Source organism: Heptranchias perlo, chromosome 23, assembly GCF_035084215.1.
Source record: "Heptranchias perlo isolate sHepPer1 chromosome 23, sHepPer1.hap1, whole genome shotgun sequence".
NCBI classification, from domain to species: domain Eukaryota; kingdom Metazoa; phylum Chordata; class Chondrichthyes; order Hexanchiformes; family Hexanchidae; genus Heptranchias; species Heptranchias perlo.
Genome location: NC_090347.1, coordinates 16,369,048 through 16,389,776, shown reverse-complemented (window position 1 = coordinate 16,389,776; position 20,729 = coordinate 16,369,048). Strand labels below are relative to the sequence as shown.

Genomic DNA, 20,729 nt, shown 5'->3' with positions numbered 1-20,729 from the left:
CCACCTGACTCTCAAGCCTTTCCACCATCTACAAGGCGCAAGTCAGGAGTGTGATGGAATACTCTCCACTTGCCTGGATGAGTGCAGCTCCAGCAACACTCAAGAAGCTCGACACCATCCAGGACAAAGCAGCCCGCTTGATTGGCACCCCATCCACCACCCTAAACATTCACTCCCTTCACCATCGGCGCACAGTGGCTGCAGTGTGTACCATCCACAGGATGCACTGCAGCAACTCGCCAAGGCTTCTTCGACAGCACCTCCCAAACCCGCGACCTCTACCACCTAGAAGGACAAGAGCAGCAGGCACATGGGAACACCACCACCTGCACGTTCCCCTCTAAGTCACACACCATCCCGACTTGGAAATATATCGCCGTTCCTTCATCGTCGCTGGGTCGAAATCCTGGAACTCCCTTCCTAACAGCACTGTGGGAGAACCTTCACCACATGGACTGCAGCGGTTCAAGAAGGCGGCTCACCACTACCTTCTCAAGGGCAATTAGGGATGGGCAATAAATGCCGGCCTCACCAGCGACGCCCACATCCCATGAACTAATTTTTTTTTAAAAACACAATTTGTACTATCTTCAAAAGCACGGAGATAGAGTGTTGAGACTGCACTACATCGAGTCCCTGCAGGGAGTTATTGGCTTAAAGGTTTGTTACGTTTTTGGGTCTTTTCTATTCTCTTACTCTAAATTATTTAGAACACTCGTACTTGGATCACTTTCACGAGCAAGTCCCACTCCCCTTACCCTCAAAAATGTCTATCTTAACCGCAAGATCTATGTAAGTTTTTGGTAATATACCCAGGATATCAAAACAGAAAACTATGGGGTAGAATTTTCACAGCGGTTCTCCCAATCATCCAGCTGTTTACACCATTTTTCCGGCGTTTCCAATAAAGTTACAGCAGAGAACCCCTCTTACCCTCTTTTCTTTCTCTTCACCCGCCCCCACCCCCAAACAACGGAAGTTCCAGGTACCTGTCTCTTAATTGCTTTTAGTTACTGTCCTTATCCGATGCCTTTGTAGGCTCTCTCATGCCTTCAATAAGCAAATAGTCGCTCACCTTCAGAACTAATTTTAAGTTAAAAACTATTTAACAAAAGATGAACAAGCAAATAAATAACATAATAGTTATGGAATTATAGTAAAATGTACATTATGTAACTGGATAAAATAATAAGCTTGCAGCTCTAGGAACTAAGCTAATTCTTTGCAAATGACTTTTAAATTGTTCTACCTATTTGAATTCCTAATCACTGTGGAAACCTACAATAATCTAATCATGGAAATTTCAAACTAATTTTATTTCTCTTTCAAAGAATCTCTAAGTTGACTTATGGATTTAAACAAAACAGAGTTCCTGGACTTTGAGTATTCCACCACTCAACTTTAAAAAGGTAATATATAAATTGAACTAATCACAGTGTTGTTTAAGTTTGAATTATTCCTCCCTGCAGTCTGTAACGGACTCAAACTTCCAACATCGTAGCAGGATAAGTTTGATACAGGAATCTGAACTACAATGTTTTTTAAATTGCTTTTGTACTAAGAGTGGGTTTGAAGAAACAGACACCAAATCAAAACCAGGCAAAAACACCTAAATGTTATGAGTGCAGGACTGATTTTGGAAAATTTATTTTTAATATACAGCTGATCATTTGTTGTTGAAACGATCCGCTTCATGTAGGAACATAGGAACAGGAGTAGGCCATTCAGCCCCTCGTGCCTGCTCCGCCATTTGATAAGATCATGGCTGATCTGTGATCTAACTCCATATACCTCCCTTTGGCCCATATCCCTTAATATCTTTGGTTGCCAAAAAGCTGTCTATCTCAGATTTAAATTTAGCAATTGAGCTAGTATCAATTGCTGTTTGCGGAAGAGAGTTCCAAACTTCTACCACCCTTTGTGTGTAGAAATGTTTTCTAATCTCGCTCCTGAAAGGTCTGGCTCGAATTTTTAGACTGTGCCCCCTACTCCTAAAATCCCCAACCAGCAGAAACAGTTTCTCTCTATCCACCCTATCTGTTCCCCTTAATATCTTAAACTTAGATTAGATCACCCCTTAACCTTCGAAACTCCAGAGAATACAACCCCAATTTGTGTAATCTCTCCTCGTAACTTAACCCTTGAAGTCCGGGTATCATTCTAGTAAACCTACGCTGCACTCCCTCCAAGGCCAATATGTCCTTCCGAAGGTCATAGAGTCATACAGCACGGATAGAGGCCCTTCGGCCCATCGTGTCCGCGCCGGCCATCAAGCCCTGTCTACTCTAATCCCATATTCCAGCATTTGGTCCGTAGCCTTGTATGCTATGGCATTTCAAGTGCTCATCCAAATGCTTCTTGAATGATGTGAGAGTTCCTGCCTCCACAACCTTTTCAGGCAGTGAGTTCCAGACTCCAACCACCCTCTGGGTGAAAAAGTTCTTTCTCAAATCCCCTCTAAACCTCCCGCCTTTTACCTTGAATCTATGTCCCCTTGTTATAGAACCCTCAACGAAGGGAAAAAGCTCCTTAGTATCCATCCTATCTGTGCCCCTCATAATTTTGTACACCTCAATCATGTCCCCCCTCAGCCTCCTCTGCTCCAAGGAAAACAAACCCAATCTTCCCAGTCTCTCTTCATAGCTGAAGCGCTCCAGCCCTGGTAACATCCTGGTGAATCTCCTCTGCACTCTCTCCAAAGCGATCACATCCTTCCTGTAGTGTGGCGACCAGAACTGCACACAGTACTCCAGCTGTGGCCTAACCAGTGTTTTATACAGCTCCAGTTTTATACAGGTGCAGTGCCCAGAACTGCTCACAGTACTCCAGGTAATGTAACGCTATATAATTTGAATACCAGCAACAGATTGGGGTTTCTGGCAGGAACCCGTTGGTTTCAGTTAGTTTCCTGCCCACTCGTGGCCGCATGAGGCCACGCTTATTTTAACCGCCAGGCCTCATTAATATGACACTGGTCTGCTACCAGCCTAGATTGGCAGGAAGTTGGCGGGAAGTGGCTGCCGGCCTCCAGAAAAATCAGGTGGCCCTTGACTGCCCGCCGGCACTCGGGCAGTCACGAGAAAGAGGGCTCCGGAGGGTCACGTGATGGAGGGGATGGGGTGAGCTTGGATCAGTAGAGGTCTAAACTTTCCTTGTGGGGTCTGCAGGAGGACTTCTCCTCCTGGCCCCACAAAGTAAAGGTTTTTTTTTAAAAAGTTACCCGGAGGGCCTTTTCACATCTTGATCCTCTTCTCACCTGATTTAGCCTGGCGGGAAAGCCACATCAGTCAGAGTTAAAATTGCATTTGGGGGCATAGTGACGTCATTTGACCCTCTGCATATTTAGGGACCCCACCGGCTTTGGGCAGACTGCTTAGCTACCCTTTCAGAAGGCTGTGTAAAAATTGTGATTAGCGGGGTCTGGTTGGGTAATTAACCTGGGCGATTTTAACTGCTCACCTGTCCAGTTTCTGCTAACTTAGATAGGGTTAAAATCGCCCCGAGACTCTGGAATTCCTCAAAATGGACATGCTAGGCAGCTGCTATAATGTGCAGTTGCCTTGTGCAGTAACTTGTACTGAGAGGAAAGGGACTGACACAGAGAAGAGTTAGCTGGAGGAAGCTTAATATTACAGTTTAATATCATTTAATATTACAGTGGTTCGTTTCACCTCCACAACCAGGTGGTTTTATAACAGCATCAAAGATTGTTGCTAATGACACCAAACATTTCAATATCTATAATGTGTACATGAATAGGTGATAAACAGACACTAAGGACTGAAGTGAGTGTACCATGACATTATATATGGACAGTGGTGGCTGAAGATTTTTTGTATCACCAGAGGACCTTACACCCACCAAGTCAAGTCATTCATTCCAGTCAGATTGAGAAATCCAGCAAAATTAGGTGGACTTTGCTAAAATTTCATGTTGTTGAAGATTGCTTCTCTTTATCCTTTTGATGTGTAAGGTAGCATTTGTTTTCTTCAATTACAAAATACAGTGATGGGTACAGATTTAGGAAGGGACTATTGAAACTAACTATTTCTCTTCTAGGGTTCATAGCAATTTGGGAGTCATCACCATGTTCGTGTAATAGGATAGAACGCAAGTGCACATTTGAAAATTCTCCAGTGTTTAATATGGAGCAGCTGTGTGTACATGAAACAAGCTGGTCAGTGATGAATAATTCCAGAATTTGTAGATGGTCCATAGATCAGATCTTTAGTTCAGTTCTATGCGAACTGACCTAAGCCAAAATGTTCAGTCAAATCCATCCAGTCAATAAATTCACTGTTCAGACCATAGCTCACTTCTTGATGTCCATTCAGATTTAGGACTGTGCTTCAATGTGGTTTCAAAATCCATATTGATCTGATATTTCAGTATCCGCTTGGCTCATTTAGTAGCATCCTTACCCCTGGGTCAGAAAGTTTAGGGTTTGAGACCCTGCCAGGACTTGAAGGAATGCTGCACCATCAGATTTGCTATAGTTTTATAGCAGAAGCAAAGATGGTTGCCATTGACACTAAAGCATTTCGATATCAATCTCAAGATGAGATATTAAACTGAGATCCTGTCTGACTGGATGTTAAATCAGTAGTGGGAAGACTGTAGGGTTGGTGTTCCTGGAAGGATGGAATCATGTGGACTGAAGGGTTTTCTTCTTCCGAATATATCTCATGAATTAGATCAATGTCAATTCAATTTTTATGTTTCTGAAATTAAAATAGACTACTAGGATTCAGATAAGGATAAACTGGGAGTTTCAGATTGTTTCGCTCAAAAGCTGAAGCATCTTCACTGAAGAAATCTGAATCCAAACTTGAAATCTGGAAATTGATAGACTGGACTTCCAAATCAGAATTTGGATTTCCATGATACTCAAACTGGGATCTAAATGCTACAGACTGGACTCGAGAGTTACAGAGGCACAGTTCAGTCAGGGCAGGCTGTTGTTGATTGAGTTCCAGTTTTTCTATGATTTGTACTGGAGATTTATGCTTTGCAGAAAGCATGTACACTTGCTACAGACACTTGTTTCTCTACCAAAACTGAGACCCAAAAACATTCTTTTTCATCAAACTTTGCCTTAGCCTTCTGCCCACATTTTTTTTTTAAACCCATAAGAATGTAAACTTTGGTTTTTATCAAAGTTTTAAAAACATTTTTAAATGTGGTTTTCTGTTTGAAAATGTTTTTTTAAAAAACCTTGTGAATACTTGTGAAATTCCAACAGTTACATAAATGCAAGTTATTCTTCAAGTTGAACATACTTCTCATACAAAACAGACTAGGAAGCCCCATGTCGAAACCTATAGTGAGGCTTAAACTCCATGTTACTCATTACTCCACCAGGAGATCCTCTCGGCAATCAACATCACATTCCATGAGTTCTTATCCTTGTTTAGCCTGAAATTTCATAGGGGAACCTCTCAATAGCATGCTGTTCCTCTGTTTGTGCATGCAATAAGAATGTAAGAAATAGGAACAGGAGTCTGCTCCACCATTCAATAAGATCATGGCTGATCTTTGGCCTCAAACCCATTTTTCCGCCCAATCCCCATATCCCTTGATTCTCCTAAAGTCCAAAAATCTATCCAAGCCTTGAATATACTTAACGACTCAGCATCCATAGCCCTCTGGGGTAGAGAATTCCAAAGATTCACAACCCTCTGGGTGAAGAAATGCCTCCTAATCTCAGTCTTAAATGGCTGACCCTTTGTCCTGAGACCATGCCCTGTAGTTTTAGACTCTCCAGCCAGGGGAAACACCCTCTCAGCATCTAATCAATGACTGATCTCAAGTGCTTCCAAATGCAATCTTTTAAATTGCAAGGTAGGAATCATGAAAAATGACATATGTTACATCACACATTGACTATGTTAGTGTGCTGTGAAAAAGAACACCGCAAGGGAGAATAAATAATCAATAGACTTTACAGCATGGTTGCTAATAACGCTCGAGAAATGATCTAATACGGTAATCAATTATTGTGGTTTCATACGAATGTAATGTTGCAAATATAAATGGTGCATCAGCATTTTCACCAGAAAATATGGGACTGTAATTGCTTGGTGGCCAGTTATACTACTGGCTTTATGTCAATGCAGAGCAGATTCAGACACTCATTGATTCACAATGGGTGGTATAACTTGGGAGTTAGGTTGCTGATCTGACTGCATGGTGGCACAAGGTATGAGAATACCTCCAGAAAGTAGTTTCACATCATTTTGCATCGGGTGCAGTATGACTGTGGTCATCTGTTGCTGAAACCCTCATCCATGCCTTTGTTACCTCTAGACTCGACTATTCCAATGCTCTCCTGGCTGGCCTCCCATCTTCCACCCTCCATAAACTTGAGCTTTTCCAAAACTCTGCTACCCATATCCTAACTCCCACCAAGTCCTGTTCCCCTATAACCTCTCTGCTCACTGACCTACATTGGCTCCTGGTCCGGGAACGCCTTGATTTTAAAATTCTCATCCCTGTTTTCAAATCCCTCCCTGGCCTCACCCCTCCCTATCTCTGTAACTTCCTCCAGCCCTACAACCATCCGAGATCTCTGCACTCCTCCAATTCTTGCCTCTTGCGCATCCCTGATTTTAATTGCTCCACGGTTGGCAGCTATGCAATCGACTGCCTAGGCCCTTAGCTCTGGAATTCCCTCCCTAAACCTCTCTGCCTCTAGATCTCTCTCTTCTCTTTGACGAAGCTCTTATCACCTGTCCTAATATCTCCTGATGTGGCTCGGTGTCAAATTTTGTTTGATAACGCTCCTGTGAAGCACCTTGGGACATTTTACTACTTTAAAGGCGCCATATAAATGCAAGTTGTTGTTGTTTGTTGCAAAGCAAAGTTCCCAGAGGAGACAGGTGTTCAGGGGTGAGGGGTGGAGAGACACAGTTGTTTGTTTTACCCATATTGAAGTAAAATACGGACGGTTTAACCTTAAAAGTGTCATGTGATAAAGGCCTTTTAGAAATTGTAGTGAAAAAGCTATAACATTTAATACCAGTAGCAACTGTAAACTTTTAATCTTATTGGAGCCTTTGAGTTTCTGGTAACTAACTTTGAAAGCATATATGGTCCTATACCTAACTTCAACAGCAAAGTTTAAAAGTTCAGGTGACTTAATCATCAGCTAGAAAATATAATCATTCTCTTATCTACATACTGCCCCTCGGCGACATCACCAGAAAACATGTTGCCAGATTCCACACGTACGCTGACGACACCCAGCTCTACCTCACAACCACCTCCCTCGACCCCTCCACTGTCTCTCATTTATCACATTGTTTGTGTGATGAGAAAAAGTTTCCTCCAACTAAATATTGGGAAGACCGATGCCATTGTCTTTGGTCCCCGCCACAAACTCCGTTCCCTAGCCACTGACTCCGTCCCTCTACTTAGCCACTGTTTGAGGCTGAACCAGTCCGTTCGCAACCTTGGCGTCCTATTTGACCCTGAGATAAGCTTCTGATCACATTTCCGCTCCATCACCAAAAACACCTATTTCCACCTCCGTAACATTGCCTGTCTCCTCCCTTGCCTCGGCCCATCTGCTGCTGAAACCCTCATCCATGCGTTTGCTACCTCCAGACTGGACTATTCCAATGCTCTCCTGGCCGGTCTCCCATCTTCCACCCTCCATAAACTTGAGCTCATCCAAATCTCTGCTGCCCGTATCCTAACTCGCACCAAGTCCTGTTCTCCCATCACCCCTGTGCTCACTGACCTACATTGGCTCCTGATTCGAGAAAGTCTCTATTTTAAAATTCTCATCCTTGTTTTCAAATTCCTCCATGACCTCGCCCCTCCCTATCTCTGTAACCTCCTCCAACCCTACAACCCTCCTAGATCTCTGCGGTCCTCCTATTTTTGCCTCTTGCGCATCCCCGATTTTAATCGCTCCACCATTGGCGGCCGAGCCTTCAGCTGCCTAGGCCCTAAGCTCTGGAATTCCCTCCCTAAACTCTCTGCCTCTCGACATCTCTCTCTACCTTTTTAAGAAGCTCTTTAAAACCTACTTCTTTCCCTGTCCCAATACCTCCTCCTGTGGCTTGGTGTCAAATTTTGTTTGATAAAGCTTCTGTGAAGCGCCTTGGGATGTTTTACTACATTAAAGGCGCTATATAAATGCAAGTTGTTGTTTATAGGCCACACTATAAATAAAATGTGACGCTCTTTTTCATTGCTTTTGTTCAAAAACAAGCCTCAGCTGCATTGTTTTTCCATTGTCAGTCCCCTGGGTTACCACTGGTAATCCTGTATAAACAGAAAATTACCATCTTATTTACTGATTCATGTGCTTGGTAGTAAGTCATTATTAATATTACTTATCTAGGAGTTACTCACTGTATTTTTGAGAATTAATTTGAAGACAGCTCTATAGGAATTGCCGATACTCTCCAGAATCAGCTCTTCACTACTTGACAGCAAATAAATTCCAAATGGCTTTCAACGGAAAGTACAAATTGGAGAGTCAGGAAAACTTTGAACAACTCATGAAAGCCCTGGGTAAGTTTAAGCTGCATCTTATTTTATTTTGTATTTAAATGCCTTTGTGCTGGGCATAAATCAATCAATACAATGGTCAATTAGCCTCCTTAAAAGCGGTTCCCACTTGGGCATAAAACAGAGAGGCTGAATAGCAGCTCACTTAACTGATTTAAAGATTTGTGTTGCACTTTTTGTTTTTCTTATTTTTGTTGAGGGGTGCTGCATTGTATTGGAGTTAAAGCAAGAAACCAAGCGTGTCCTTATTCTGTAGGACAATAGCTACTTTGAAAATACATTTTCAGATTGGCACTATTATCCATGTTACTCAGCGCATGTGTAAATATTGATTTGAAAAATTGTATAATTAAATGAAGGTACCACATTTAACCAGGTGGCTGAAAAATGTGTGTTTTATTTGACAGGATACTAAAGACTTGAGCAAAACTGTTTCTGGGGTACCAGTCACAAACAAAATGAAAGGCAATTTGAACTGTAACTTCTCAATCTTCAAAACTCTAATGCAATACGGTCTTTTCACTAAATGACCCAGCAAAGGGATGAATATGAATTGCAACACAACCTGTTTTAATTACCTCACTATTTTGCATCACAATACCCTAATTGTGATTAAATATTGAAAAAGGAAATGCACGATAAGACCCCTGATATTTTGACGCTACTCTTGAATCCCTTGTCACCAATTTCTGTGCCATTTCTTTGTTGTTTAAACCCTTACAACCACATCTGCTAATTTTCTTTGCCTTTGCTTGAGTTTTTAGCCAGGTAATCATTCAGCTTGAGATTCTGTCCCATTCTTTGTATGAATCTGATTTAGTATTAGGGTTTTTTTTTGTCTGGCAGGTTAGCTACAATATTAACATTGTACCGTATTGCTATTTATTTGATTCATCATATTTCAGCTTTTTAGTATTTTCCATGTAGTTGAACAAATTCTATATTTTTTGGTTACAGGTTTTTTTCCCCAATTAATAACTACAGCAGAGTTCCTTTGTTTCCTGACAATTTGCAGAAGGACAATACATTTAATAGTATACCTCTGTTTATTCATACATTTGACTTTTTTGTATTTTTATCAATGGTGATGCACGTTGCAGCACAGAGACGTGGCACCATGCAGATGTATCTTGTACTGCAGGTTAAATCCCTCTGTACCAAGTTCCTGCACTGAGCTGCGTCACAATGGGGGAAATGCTGAATGGAGGCTTTCCGAGAAGAGGGAAAATCAGAGGTAGAGGCCAATGCCTTGTAATTCCTAGCAGTAGGTACAGAGTAGGATTCAAGTGATGTATAATATGGGGGGACCAGGAGAGGAAAATGGGGAGAATACTAGAGGGAGATTAGCCTGAAATTTAAACAAAATAACACTTTTTTTAAAAAAAGACTAAAGTTGCAACAGTATTTCACTATTTTATAAATGATTGCACCAAACAACATGTTTGTGACAAAATCTGTAAGGGATTATGGCAAATGTTGTAGGTGACAAATTAAGCAGTGCTGGTGCACCTGTCCCATCACTTCTCCTTTCCAAAGAAAACAACGAACTGTTTTCCTCCTAGCTACAACCCTAGAAGATCCTTATAATGGGAGTGGAGTAAATCATTGGAATTATGGGGGTGGAACAGATCCTTATAATGGGTTTAAACTTGATTGTTGACAGTAAGCAGCTTGGGTTTGTATTTTGTAATATGTATATAAATTATGAACTGTGAAAATGAAAATTTGCCCAATCACAGTGCTAACCCCTGTCTTGTTTTATATCTGAGGTGCTGCACTTATTACAGTGCTGTACGGAAATGAAGCTAAAGAAGCTTCTATTCCCATAAAACAACTCATGGTGAATTTCAGTAGGGATGTGTGCGCTCGTTCGTGTGTGTACACGCTCCCTTCCCCTCCACTTTTTATATTTACTTCCTCGTCTTCTCTTTTATTCTCCTAGGACCATGTCAACATCAGGGAAATGTTAGGACTGACAACTGTGACCAAGCAAGACTGACACAAATTGCAAACCCATTTAAATATTAGGAGCTGTGTTCATTTTTAACAGTGACCTGCATCAATCTATTCTGCATTTGTAAAACCATTTAAGTGATTGTCACTCCTACAGGCCCGTAGCCTGCAACCATTCCTCTGCCAATACGGTTCTTAATTCAGCTGTGCTAGAGCACTCTGGAGTGACTCTCTGCCTCCCTGTTTTGAGACTTCCTGTGATAAAACAGATGAGAACAGGAATTTGTCTGCGTTTGTATGTACTGAGTCACAGAACAAGAAGTTCGTATTCCTTCCATGTTGCAATAGGAAAACATCTTCTGTTTGGGCCTTTACTTGAGTACTATTGGAATAGGAGATCTGAGGAGACTTTCCTTTTACCTTGGATAAATATTGAATTATTTGTGCATTTGTTTTTATTTGCTAGGATTCTCAGATGATGTCATTAAGAAATATAAAGACATAAGCAGCATTGTTGAATTTGTTCAAAATGGGAATTCGTTTAAATTCATTTATAATTTCGGCAGCAGAGTGATTACAAATCAATTCACCATTGGACAGGAGAGCGAGTTTGTGACTTTCACGGGGCACAGAGTCAAGGTAAGAGTGCTTAATTTTTGTGGAAGTATAAGAAAGCATGAAACAAGGAAAGGGCATTTAGTCAACTCTTTCCAACGATCCATATGCAAATCTTAGGGCATGATTTTAGCCCCCAAGTTCGGGTGGGTTGGGGGCGGGAAGGCAATGAAAATCACGGATTTAGGAGTGGGAATGAATCCCAGCTCCAAGCCGCCGACATCCGCGTTCGACCTCGACGCATCTGGGTGTGCGCTTCAGGAAGCCGGAAGTCCCGCCGGCAAATAAAGCCAGCGGGCCGATATTTAACCCATCAATTAGGATAGTTGAACCAATTAAAATGTTTAATTTTTTGTGTATTGAGGTAGGGAAAGGATTTTAACTCTGCCTCAACGTAATTGCCATGGCCTCTGAAACACGCCATGGAAACGGAGGCGAGTTGCAGCTGGCAGCAGTTTGGACATTTTAATCAAGTGATTGACACATGGGGATAAAAGGTGAGTTTTTAGAGCAGGGCAAGCAGTCGTCTCAGACAAACCTTTGGCTGGGAGTTCTTTGTGTTTTGACTGAGATTTCTTTGTTCACGCTCAGAATTCTTGTGTTCAGACATATTTACCTACATTTTGGACCCCCTCAAACTGACATCGTCAGGATGGTGGGGGGGGGGGGCAATGGATTTATTTAGCAGTACATCTGAGGAGGAGGCACATCACCATCCGCGGCAGGCATGGCGTGCAGTTCTGGGACTTGCAGCTCCACAAGACAGAGGTGCGACACAAGGACCTGCAGAAGAGCAGAGAGGGGACCAACAGAGGGGCCGACGTCGCCAGAGGCACTACCCTCATGAGAGGGTCTACAGGCAGAGGCTGAGCTTCCTGGACCTCTGAGGAGCAGTGCCTATGAATGAGGCGCCAGGTGGTCGCGGACATCTGCCGCTCCTTCATGCAGAGCAGCTCCTGGCTGGGCCTGGTGGCATTACATTGCCCGTCTCCGTTAAAGTCACCACTGCCCTCAATTTCTACCCCTCTGGATCCTTCCAGGGCGACACTGGTGTCAGGGCCTGAATGGACTCATTTGTGAGCCATGCTTGAAGCTCTACGGAAGCTGCCATTCTCTCCATCGCAGACATTCCCGCACTTACCTGTGTCCCCATTCCGCTAATGCAGGAGGTGATGTCTATCCTCTCCGTTATTGTGGAGAGTGTGCGGGGCACCTTTTTCCAGTACCTCGCAAAGGCACTGCTATACCTCGATCATTTTCCTTTTCAAGGATGGCTCCCGGGGTTCAGCATCTGCGTCCAGCTGAATAGAACCTGGAGAGGTGTGTGCCCACTGCTGCCCCTGCCACTAGTGTCTGCTCGTGCTCACTTGTGTGTGTGGTGACTCACCAGGTGTCAACCCAACTAACTCTCTAATACGACCCACCGAGTTGTGAGGATCTGCGCTGGTAGATGGCTCGCTGGATGTGACGGTGTGCCCTCAGAGTCGGGGCGCTCCTCTGAGGAATCGCCCTCAACCACTTCTTCACTCCTTGAAGGTCCTGGAAGAGAACATACAGCAATATTAAGAATCATCGCAGAAGTAATGTTGCGATGAGCATACTGAAGTGTGCAACAGGTCAATCATTTAATAACAACAATTTATGAGGGAGACGCTGTACCCGGTGGACAGGAGGAAGTGCCCTGCCTCTGCCACCAAGAAGGCCTAGCTCGAGGTGACCAGCTGCTTTGCTGTTCACTTCTGTTCTATCCACACCCTGAGCTCCCTGTCGCTTACCACTTTAACTCTCCATTCCACTCTGATCTCTCTGTTCTTGGCCTTCTAAGCTGTTCCAGTGAAGCTCAACGCTAGTTCAAGGAACAGCCCCGTATCTTTTGATTAGATGCTTTACAACCCTCTGGCCGTAACAAGAATGATACCAGAACTGAGACGTTATAACTATCAGGAAAGGAAAGACTGAATAGGCTGGAGCTTTTCTCTCTAGAAAAGAGAAGGCTGAGGAGTGACCTAAGAGGTTTTTAAAATTATAAAGGGTTTTGATAAGGTAGACATAAAGAAAATGTTTCCACTTGTGAGAGAGTTCAAAACTAGGGGTCATAAATATAAGATAGTCTCTAATCAATCCAATAAGGAATTCAGTAGAAACTTCTTTACCCGGAAAATGGTGACAATGTGGAACTTGCTATCACATGGAGTAGTTGAGGCGAATAGCATAGAGGCCTTTAAGGGGAAGCTGGATAAGTACACGAGGGAGAAACGAATAGAAGGATATTTTGATAGCGTTAGATAAATGGGGTGGGAGGAGGCTCGTGTGGAGCATAAACGCTGACACAGACCAGTTGAGCTGAATGGCCTGTTTCTGTGCTGTAAATTCTATGTAATGCTATGAACTGTACTGTTGGGCTGGGGCTATTTTTTGTAATTTCTACTAAATATTAAAAATTGTGAATGGTCTCAGGAATCCAAAAGTACTATGCCTGTAAAGGGGATTACAATGTGGCAGCACCTAACATTATGTGACAGCCTCAAACTATACCCTCTAATCCTCGGGTAGCCCTTTCCAGGAAAAAAAAATCCCAGTTGCAGATACCCAGATACTGGCCATACAAACATTCCAAAGTCCAAAACAACTTGATTAATCAGAATACATGAGACCAATAAGCCAGTAAATTCTTTCAACAATTCTTTGATGTTGATATAATAATGGTCCTTTGGCAGATGTACTGAAAATGGCTAGAAACATAGAAAATAGGAGCAGGAGTAGGCCATTCGGCCCTTCGAGCCTGCTCCGCCATTCAATATGATCATGGCTGATCCTCTATCTCAATATCATATTCCTGCTCTCTCCCCATATCTCTTGATGCCTTCTGTGTCTAGAAATCTATCTATCTCTTTCTTAAATATATTCAGTGACTTGGCCTCCACAGCTTTCTCTGGAGCTGAGGAATGGTAGAATAGACAAGGAGGAGCGTTGAAAATGAGAACAAAGCAACATTGCACATTACATCTTCCAAACATCCCCACACATCCAACACAGACCAGAGATCACACCCCTCACTGCACTGACCAGAGTTCATAACAACCTATCCTCCTCAATAAGCAGACATCACAACAGCCTCCCCCCACTGAGCAGAGAACATTGAATATCTTTACGGCTGAAAGAGTAGTGACTCAGGCCATCTTGCTGAACTAAGGTTAAGTAACGGATAGACGTTATTAAAGACATCCTCTTTTACTGAGCTGAGGTCGTGGTCGCTTTCTTTTCCCCTCTCCTACACTGAACAGAGATCACTCCAACCTTTCTTCCTCCCAGTTTGGGTGTAGATCACATCCTCCTCCCCCACCCCCCCCCAAACTATCACTGAGCGGCAATTGTGCCTCCCATTGCCCAGAGATTTTGAAACCCTCTGTCATTGCAACAGTTTTGTTACCGGCTGCTAAAATGAAACATTAAGTTTTAATTTTTATTTTTAGCATTGGCATTGTTGTGGGGCTCCAACAAACTTGCTACATATTCTAAAAAGCATCAGAATGCCACAATATGCTGGAAAATAGCCAGGCATGAAGATGTTAATGGAGTCATTTGAGCATTAAAACTTTGATCGGTAACCTGCACACCCAGTCCTAGGCTGGTAAAAACTCTGCACACACCACAAATGACACGGGTCTAAAGTCACATGGAGCATTCACACTATCCTAAGTACATGGACTAACTCCTGATGTCAAGCATTGAGGGCAAAAGATAAAGGATAAATCAGTAGTATCAGAAAATGCAGCACTGTGCCCCAGTATTGTCTGGGCCAGCACTAATGATTGGTTTTGTAAATTCTTCATGGATGATTGACAATATTGGGGACACTCCTTTTATATATATATTTTTTTTAAAAATCAATCTTTTGAAAAAAGACTTCACATCAGCCTGTTGTTTGGTTTTAGGCTTTGGCGAAGCTGGAAGGTGAGAATAAGCTTGTTGTCACAATGCGGGGACTGACTGCAGTCATGGAGCTGAGTGGAGACAAAATGATTGAAGTAAGTTACTGTTATTTTTGGCACTGCTACTGAAGGAGTTGGAGCTGCTCTTTGGGATTGCTCAAAGTCTTATCAATGGCACGATTCTGTGAGTGCCAGGAAATCTGATTACATTAGAAGATTTCTGGAAACTTCTCTCTTAAATCATGGACTTGAGTACTCAGTTCTGAAGTTTAAGTTAGTTATGTCCTGTATTTATATGTCAAGTGAGTAGATGCACACATAATCAGTGTGTGCATTTTAAAAACCAAAATAGAATAAAATAACATTGGAGTTGATTCTGCTATTATAAACTAAACAGGAGATACTATCATTATAATTACTGAACCACAACACGAATGACATAAAGGCCATAGATACCACACTCAGACCAGCAAAGGGTTATGATGAACATCCCAAATTACCTAAAATAACATGATACATTAGGCATAAGCACTGGTATTGGCATGCTTAAATTCCCTAACTGACAAAGCAATGATGAACCTGCTTCCAAATTAAATACTAACTCGGTCTATTGATTGGATATCTATACACAAACTGACACCTAAACTGAAGCCTGTGTAGCCACTTTGGCTAAAGGCTAAATATTGGGGAAGTCACCAGGGGCGTGATTTTAGTTCGGAACCAGGAACTCAGCTCGTGCGTAGATATTCGCGTGGGGAACCCGGAAGCCCAATGAGTGCGTTGCAATCTGCGATCGCAACTCAACTGAAGGTAAGTATTTGTGATTCTGGATTTCCCACGTGCCAGATAGACGGGCTGAAAGCAATTCCAACCACACATCCACTCCATCACCAAGACCGCCTACTTCCACCTCCGTAACATCGCCCGTCTCTGCCCCTGCCTCAGCTTATCTACTGCTGAAACACTCATCATGCCTTTGTTACCTCTAGACTTGACTTATTCCATGCTCTCTTGACCGGCCTTCCATCTTCCACCCTCCATAAACTTCAGCTCACCCAAAACTCTGCTGCCCTTATCCTAACTCATACCAAGTCCCGTTTACCCATCACCCCTGTGCTTGCTGATCTATATTGGCTGCTGGTCCAGGAACACCTCAATTTTAAAAATTCTCATCTTTGTTTTCAAATTGCTCCATGGCCTCGCCCCTCTCTATCTCTATAACTTCCTCCAGCCCTACAACCGTCCAAGATCTCCGCGCTCCTCCAATTCTTGCCTCTTGCACATCCCTGATTTTAATCACTCCACCATTGGCGGCCGTGCCTTCAGCTGCCTAGGTCCTAAGCTCTGGCATTCCCTCCCTAAACCTTCTCCACTTCTCCACCCTTCTCACCTCATTTTAAGACCTCCTTAAAACCTACCTCATTGACCAAGCCTTTGGTCACCTGCCCTAATAGCCCCTTATGTGGCTCTGTATCAAATTTTGTTTGAAAATCGCTCCTGTGAAGCGCCTTGGGACATTAAAGACGCTATATAAATGCAAGATGTTGTTGCTTACAGCCAATTAAGTACTTTTTGAAGTGTAGTCACCGTAACGTAGGAAAGTAAAGTAAAATCTTATAGGATTTATCATTTCCAACTTCAGTGACGTCATGCAATGTCAGAGGATTTATAATGTGTCTTCTGAGATTCTTCAACTCCTAGTAAAATGCTACCTTTCATCTTCGTCTGTGACCACTTGCTGCAGCAGTTTTTCAACACCAAAATCAAAATACCCGATAACTACTTTTGTTTACTTAAAAGATTTTCTGTATAGCTCTTTGAATTTTTTTTTGCAAGTATTTCATATTAGCTATTTCATTAACTATTTCATTATGGGCAATTACATATAAAGTTAACACAAGAAATATGTATAGAAATCAGCCAAAGGACATTCAGTATTCAATGGGGTCGTGAAATCCCAATAGCTTCCAAATACCAGTAGATAGAAATCCTCTAGGTTTTTTCTTCTCTGATATTATAGGATCCTTACTTTTAATTTTGGAGCCGTTCTTATTCTTCCTCCTGTTTTTTTTTACAGTCCTATAAAGAACCTTGCTTACCTTTTAGATTCCAGGTCTGCTGAGGTTGCCTACATTGAAACATTAACCTATCTTTTCTCTTTTCACCTACTGGCAACCAACTATGTATTTCTGACTAGCCTACACTATGGGATACTTTGATAAGGTGAATGAATGTAAAGCCTACTATAAAGTTGAAGTGATTCACTTCTGTACTTTGTGTGATTTCTTTTAGACTCTGACCGATGGAGAAGTTACCTTGAAGAAAATTAGCAAAAGGATTTAAAGTATCGAAACTGGATCTGAACAAAATAAAGCTTGAACTACACTGTGTCCATTTATATAACTGAAATGAAAGCTACTTCATTAGATTATTACTTATGAATGGATTATTATTTATATACTTCTGTGTAAAAGTAGTATTTTTTTAATTCTTTGCAATATTAAATGAATATTTGCAGTCAGGCTACAAAAATCTCTAGTCTCTGGCTAGTTGCTTGCCCGTTAAGTTGTAGGGGATCTCGGGACAGAAAAGTGATTTTTGAAATAATTCTAACAAATGCCTAGAAGGAAAAATATCAAATTTATAAATAATTGTTTGATTTTTGTAAACTGAATAATGACAAGTGCCTTAAAGCGTTATATAATTAATTTAGCCAGGCTCTGCATTTTCATGTTTGAATTGCAACACAGTGCAACTCTGTCATAAGGGCATTTTTCCCCAAACTATTTTTGTTTGATAATGGAAATATTCTTATTATAAGGCTTTGCTACATATGAAGGATATCTTTTTATTGTATAATTAAAATAGATTAGGTAACCCATGAATTATAAAGATTTATTGACAGGCGGGATAAAAATTGTATTCCAGTTAGCCTTTAATATTAAAATATTACCTGTGGCCAATCTCCTGATCAAAGATGCTCTTTTCCAAATTCAGAGAGATTGTTGCACTTAACAATGACACATTAGTCCCTAATTAAGGGCTTAAAACCTGCCCCATTGCTCCCCTGGTTACATAGAGTACCTCATAGTAACTCAGGGACACAGGACAGGTTTTAAAGTGGTTGATGTATTTTAATTCACGCTGGGAAAATAGTATTTGGAAGAAATGCTAAGACTGAGAAAAATGCTTTCTCTTGTTATATTGCTCTTTTCAAAAATTATTTAGAAGCTGCCCATATTTATATAAAAAGACAAAGCAATATTGGATACATAAAATTACAAAAAATTCATTAAATAAATGATCATTAAATAATTTTTGAAATTAAGACTATAACCAAAGGAAAACCCATCTTACAAATTTATCAGATAAGATTTTCCAGATTGTCTGATGTGGTGGTACAATCTGGATAATGGTAAGGCCAGCCCTGCCACCTGGAGGCCAGATCCTCTTTGAGAGGAAAAGTTAATATGTTAGATATATATTTTAAAAAGGTCATGGATAAAATTAAGGATTTTTTTACTTATAAGAGAGCCCACTTTTCGGCCATCAAGTATTCAATTATATTGGCTTTTTCATCGTTAAGCCCAAATAATACTTTCCTTCATTGAGTCTACTCTTGATAATTTGAAGTTGATTTTTTGCACTAAAAGAAATGTGAACTTTTCAATGATTTGAATGAAGCAATGTAAATAGTACAGCAAAGTGGGAATTCAGTGGTGATAATTCAACATTTCTACATCATTTGAATGAAGCAACTTTGAATTAAAAGGACCAGTCTGTGTTTTTTACGAACAGCTGAGAGGAAAGGGATTGTTTTACAATACTACTGTGGCAAAATGTCAGTTCATATTTCACTGCTATCTCTCATAATATAAAAATAATTTGTACATTTTTCACTGGTTCGTTTTCTGGACTGGTAATTTTTTACATTTATTTTTACTCTGCAATGCAAATTACATTTGTATACGTGAGGAAATGCAATTGCTGGTACAAATTGCCCAGAACGCCCCTCCAATTTCCCAAAGTAAGAACTGAAAAATTCTGGTAGAGTAATCTGGCTGCATATGCAGTTAATAGGGATGTTGCTGCATTGTGTCAACCTACTGTGTTGTATTAGATTTACCATTTGGGCCAAGCACTTGTAACTGAAATGATTAAACTAATGCAGAGCCCTGAAATGACAAAAGTTCCAATTTGACTTTGGTTTATTTCTAATGTGTACTGGTTTGAACAGGTGGCTTAAGAGGAGAAGAGACGTTGGCTTTGTCAAGGCCTTTATTTACCATGGCAGGAACACAGCGTACAACATAATGTCATGCAAATTAGAGGGATTTGCATATAAATATAGTCATTAAACAAGTCACATTTACAAATGAAGAAATAGGAGTAAACTGGGCTTTTAGTCCTTTACGCAAAGAACCAGATTAAGCTATTAAGAAGCTAACATTGGCATTGAAATTCTGCTATCAACAAACTTTTGATTCAAAATATATAATTGAATTCTTTAAAGCCAATTTGAGTGAAGCAGCACGCCTGTAACCCCATCAGGTTTGCCTGATGACTGAGTTCCTGAGGCAACATATAGGTCAATGGTATCTGCAATAACTTCACAATTGTGCCTATCACTCCAACTGATGGATTCAAAGTGTACCTGAGTAACCATGATTTTTGTAAGTACCCTCTCCAGAGGTATAAAGGTACATTTAACATACTAAAAAAGACCAACTGAAGTGTACAGTTAAAGCTGTGATATCCAACTCCTCAGTTCTGTGTGGTAGTGAGTTTAAAAGATTGTAAACTTGAAGTCATGAAAGCAATCAGACGTCGAATGGGTATTCTACTCTAATAAGTGCTAAACCTAGGTGTGGAAATGTTGCTATTTCAACCTGCTACAGTGGGAGGTCACTTGTACCATTCATATTAATCTCTCAAAGGGGAAGAGGACTGACTATAAAGGGAAGTATTTTCAATGCAAAGTACTTCTCCTTTTAATGCTTCCCGTTTAAATTGTTCCGAATGAGAACTGACATTTTAGGATGGGTATGGTCACTCAACTGACATCATCCACAGGCTTAGAAAGCAACCAGTTAACCGTATGATGACCAGTTCCCTTTCTTTCTTGGCTGTTCATCCAAATCTGCCATTCATTCCTTAAGCCAATACAGACTGCTGGAAAACACACAATGCTGGAAATACTCAGCAAGTGAGGCAGCGTCTGTGGATCTCTGATCTCTCTGTCCTCGGCCTCCTATGTTCCAACGAAGCTCAACAGAAGCTCGAGGAACAGCACCTCATCTTTCGATTAGGCACTTTACAACCTTCTGGACTCGACCCTGATTTCAATAACTTCAGATCATAACCACTGCTCCCATTTTTTCAGACAGCGGGTGCTGGTAATGGTTCTGTTGTTGCTATCTACATCTAGACCCATCTTTTGTTTCTTTACTTGTCCCATTATCACCCTCCTTGCCTTGCACCATCATCTCTTTTGTTATTTAATCACTCCTGCCCTCCACCCTACCAGAGACCTTCCCTTTTGTTCATTCCTCCCCTCCCATCTTCCACCGCCCCCCACCCCGCTTTCCCTGGCTCTGTACTTGCTTTAAAAACTGTTAAATCTTCAACTTCTTCCAGTTCTGATGAAAGGTCATTGAGCTGAAATGTTAACTCTGTTTCTTTCTCCACAGATGCTGCCTCACTTGCTGA

The 20,729-nt window shown here is 41.4% G+C and overlaps 1 protein-coding gene across 1 annotated transcript; it reads left to right on the top strand.

Annotated features, from left to right (window-relative positions):
* Positions 1–8,426: 8,426 nt before the first annotated feature.
* Positions 8,427–19,184, top strand: LOC137341376 (fatty acid-binding protein 1, liver-like). The gene is made up of 4 exons (XM_068004492.1): positions 8,427–8,523; positions 10,940–11,112; positions 15,024–15,116; positions 17,313–19,184. The coding sequence occupies exons 1-4, from the start codon at positions 8,457–8,459 to the stop codon at positions 17,361–17,363; spliced, it is 384 nt and encodes a 127-aa protein (XP_067860593.1). The 5' UTR covers positions 8,427–8,456; the 3' UTR covers positions 17,364–19,184.
* Positions 19,185–20,729: the final 1,545 nt, after the last annotated feature.

Coding starts and splice junctions, on each gene's coding strand:
- LOC137341376 (XM_068004492.1), top strand. CDS start 8,457: ATGGCTTTCAACGGAAAGTACAAATTGGAGAGTCAGGAAAACTTTGAA. Junction 8,524..10,939: donor ACAACTCATGAAAGCCCTGG/GTAAGTTTAAGC, acceptor TTTATTTGCTAG/GATTCTCAGATGATGTCATT. Junction 11,113..15,023: donor TCACGGGGCACAGAGTCAAG/GTAAGAGTGCTT, acceptor GTTTGGTTTTAG/GCTTTGGCGAAGCTGGAAGG.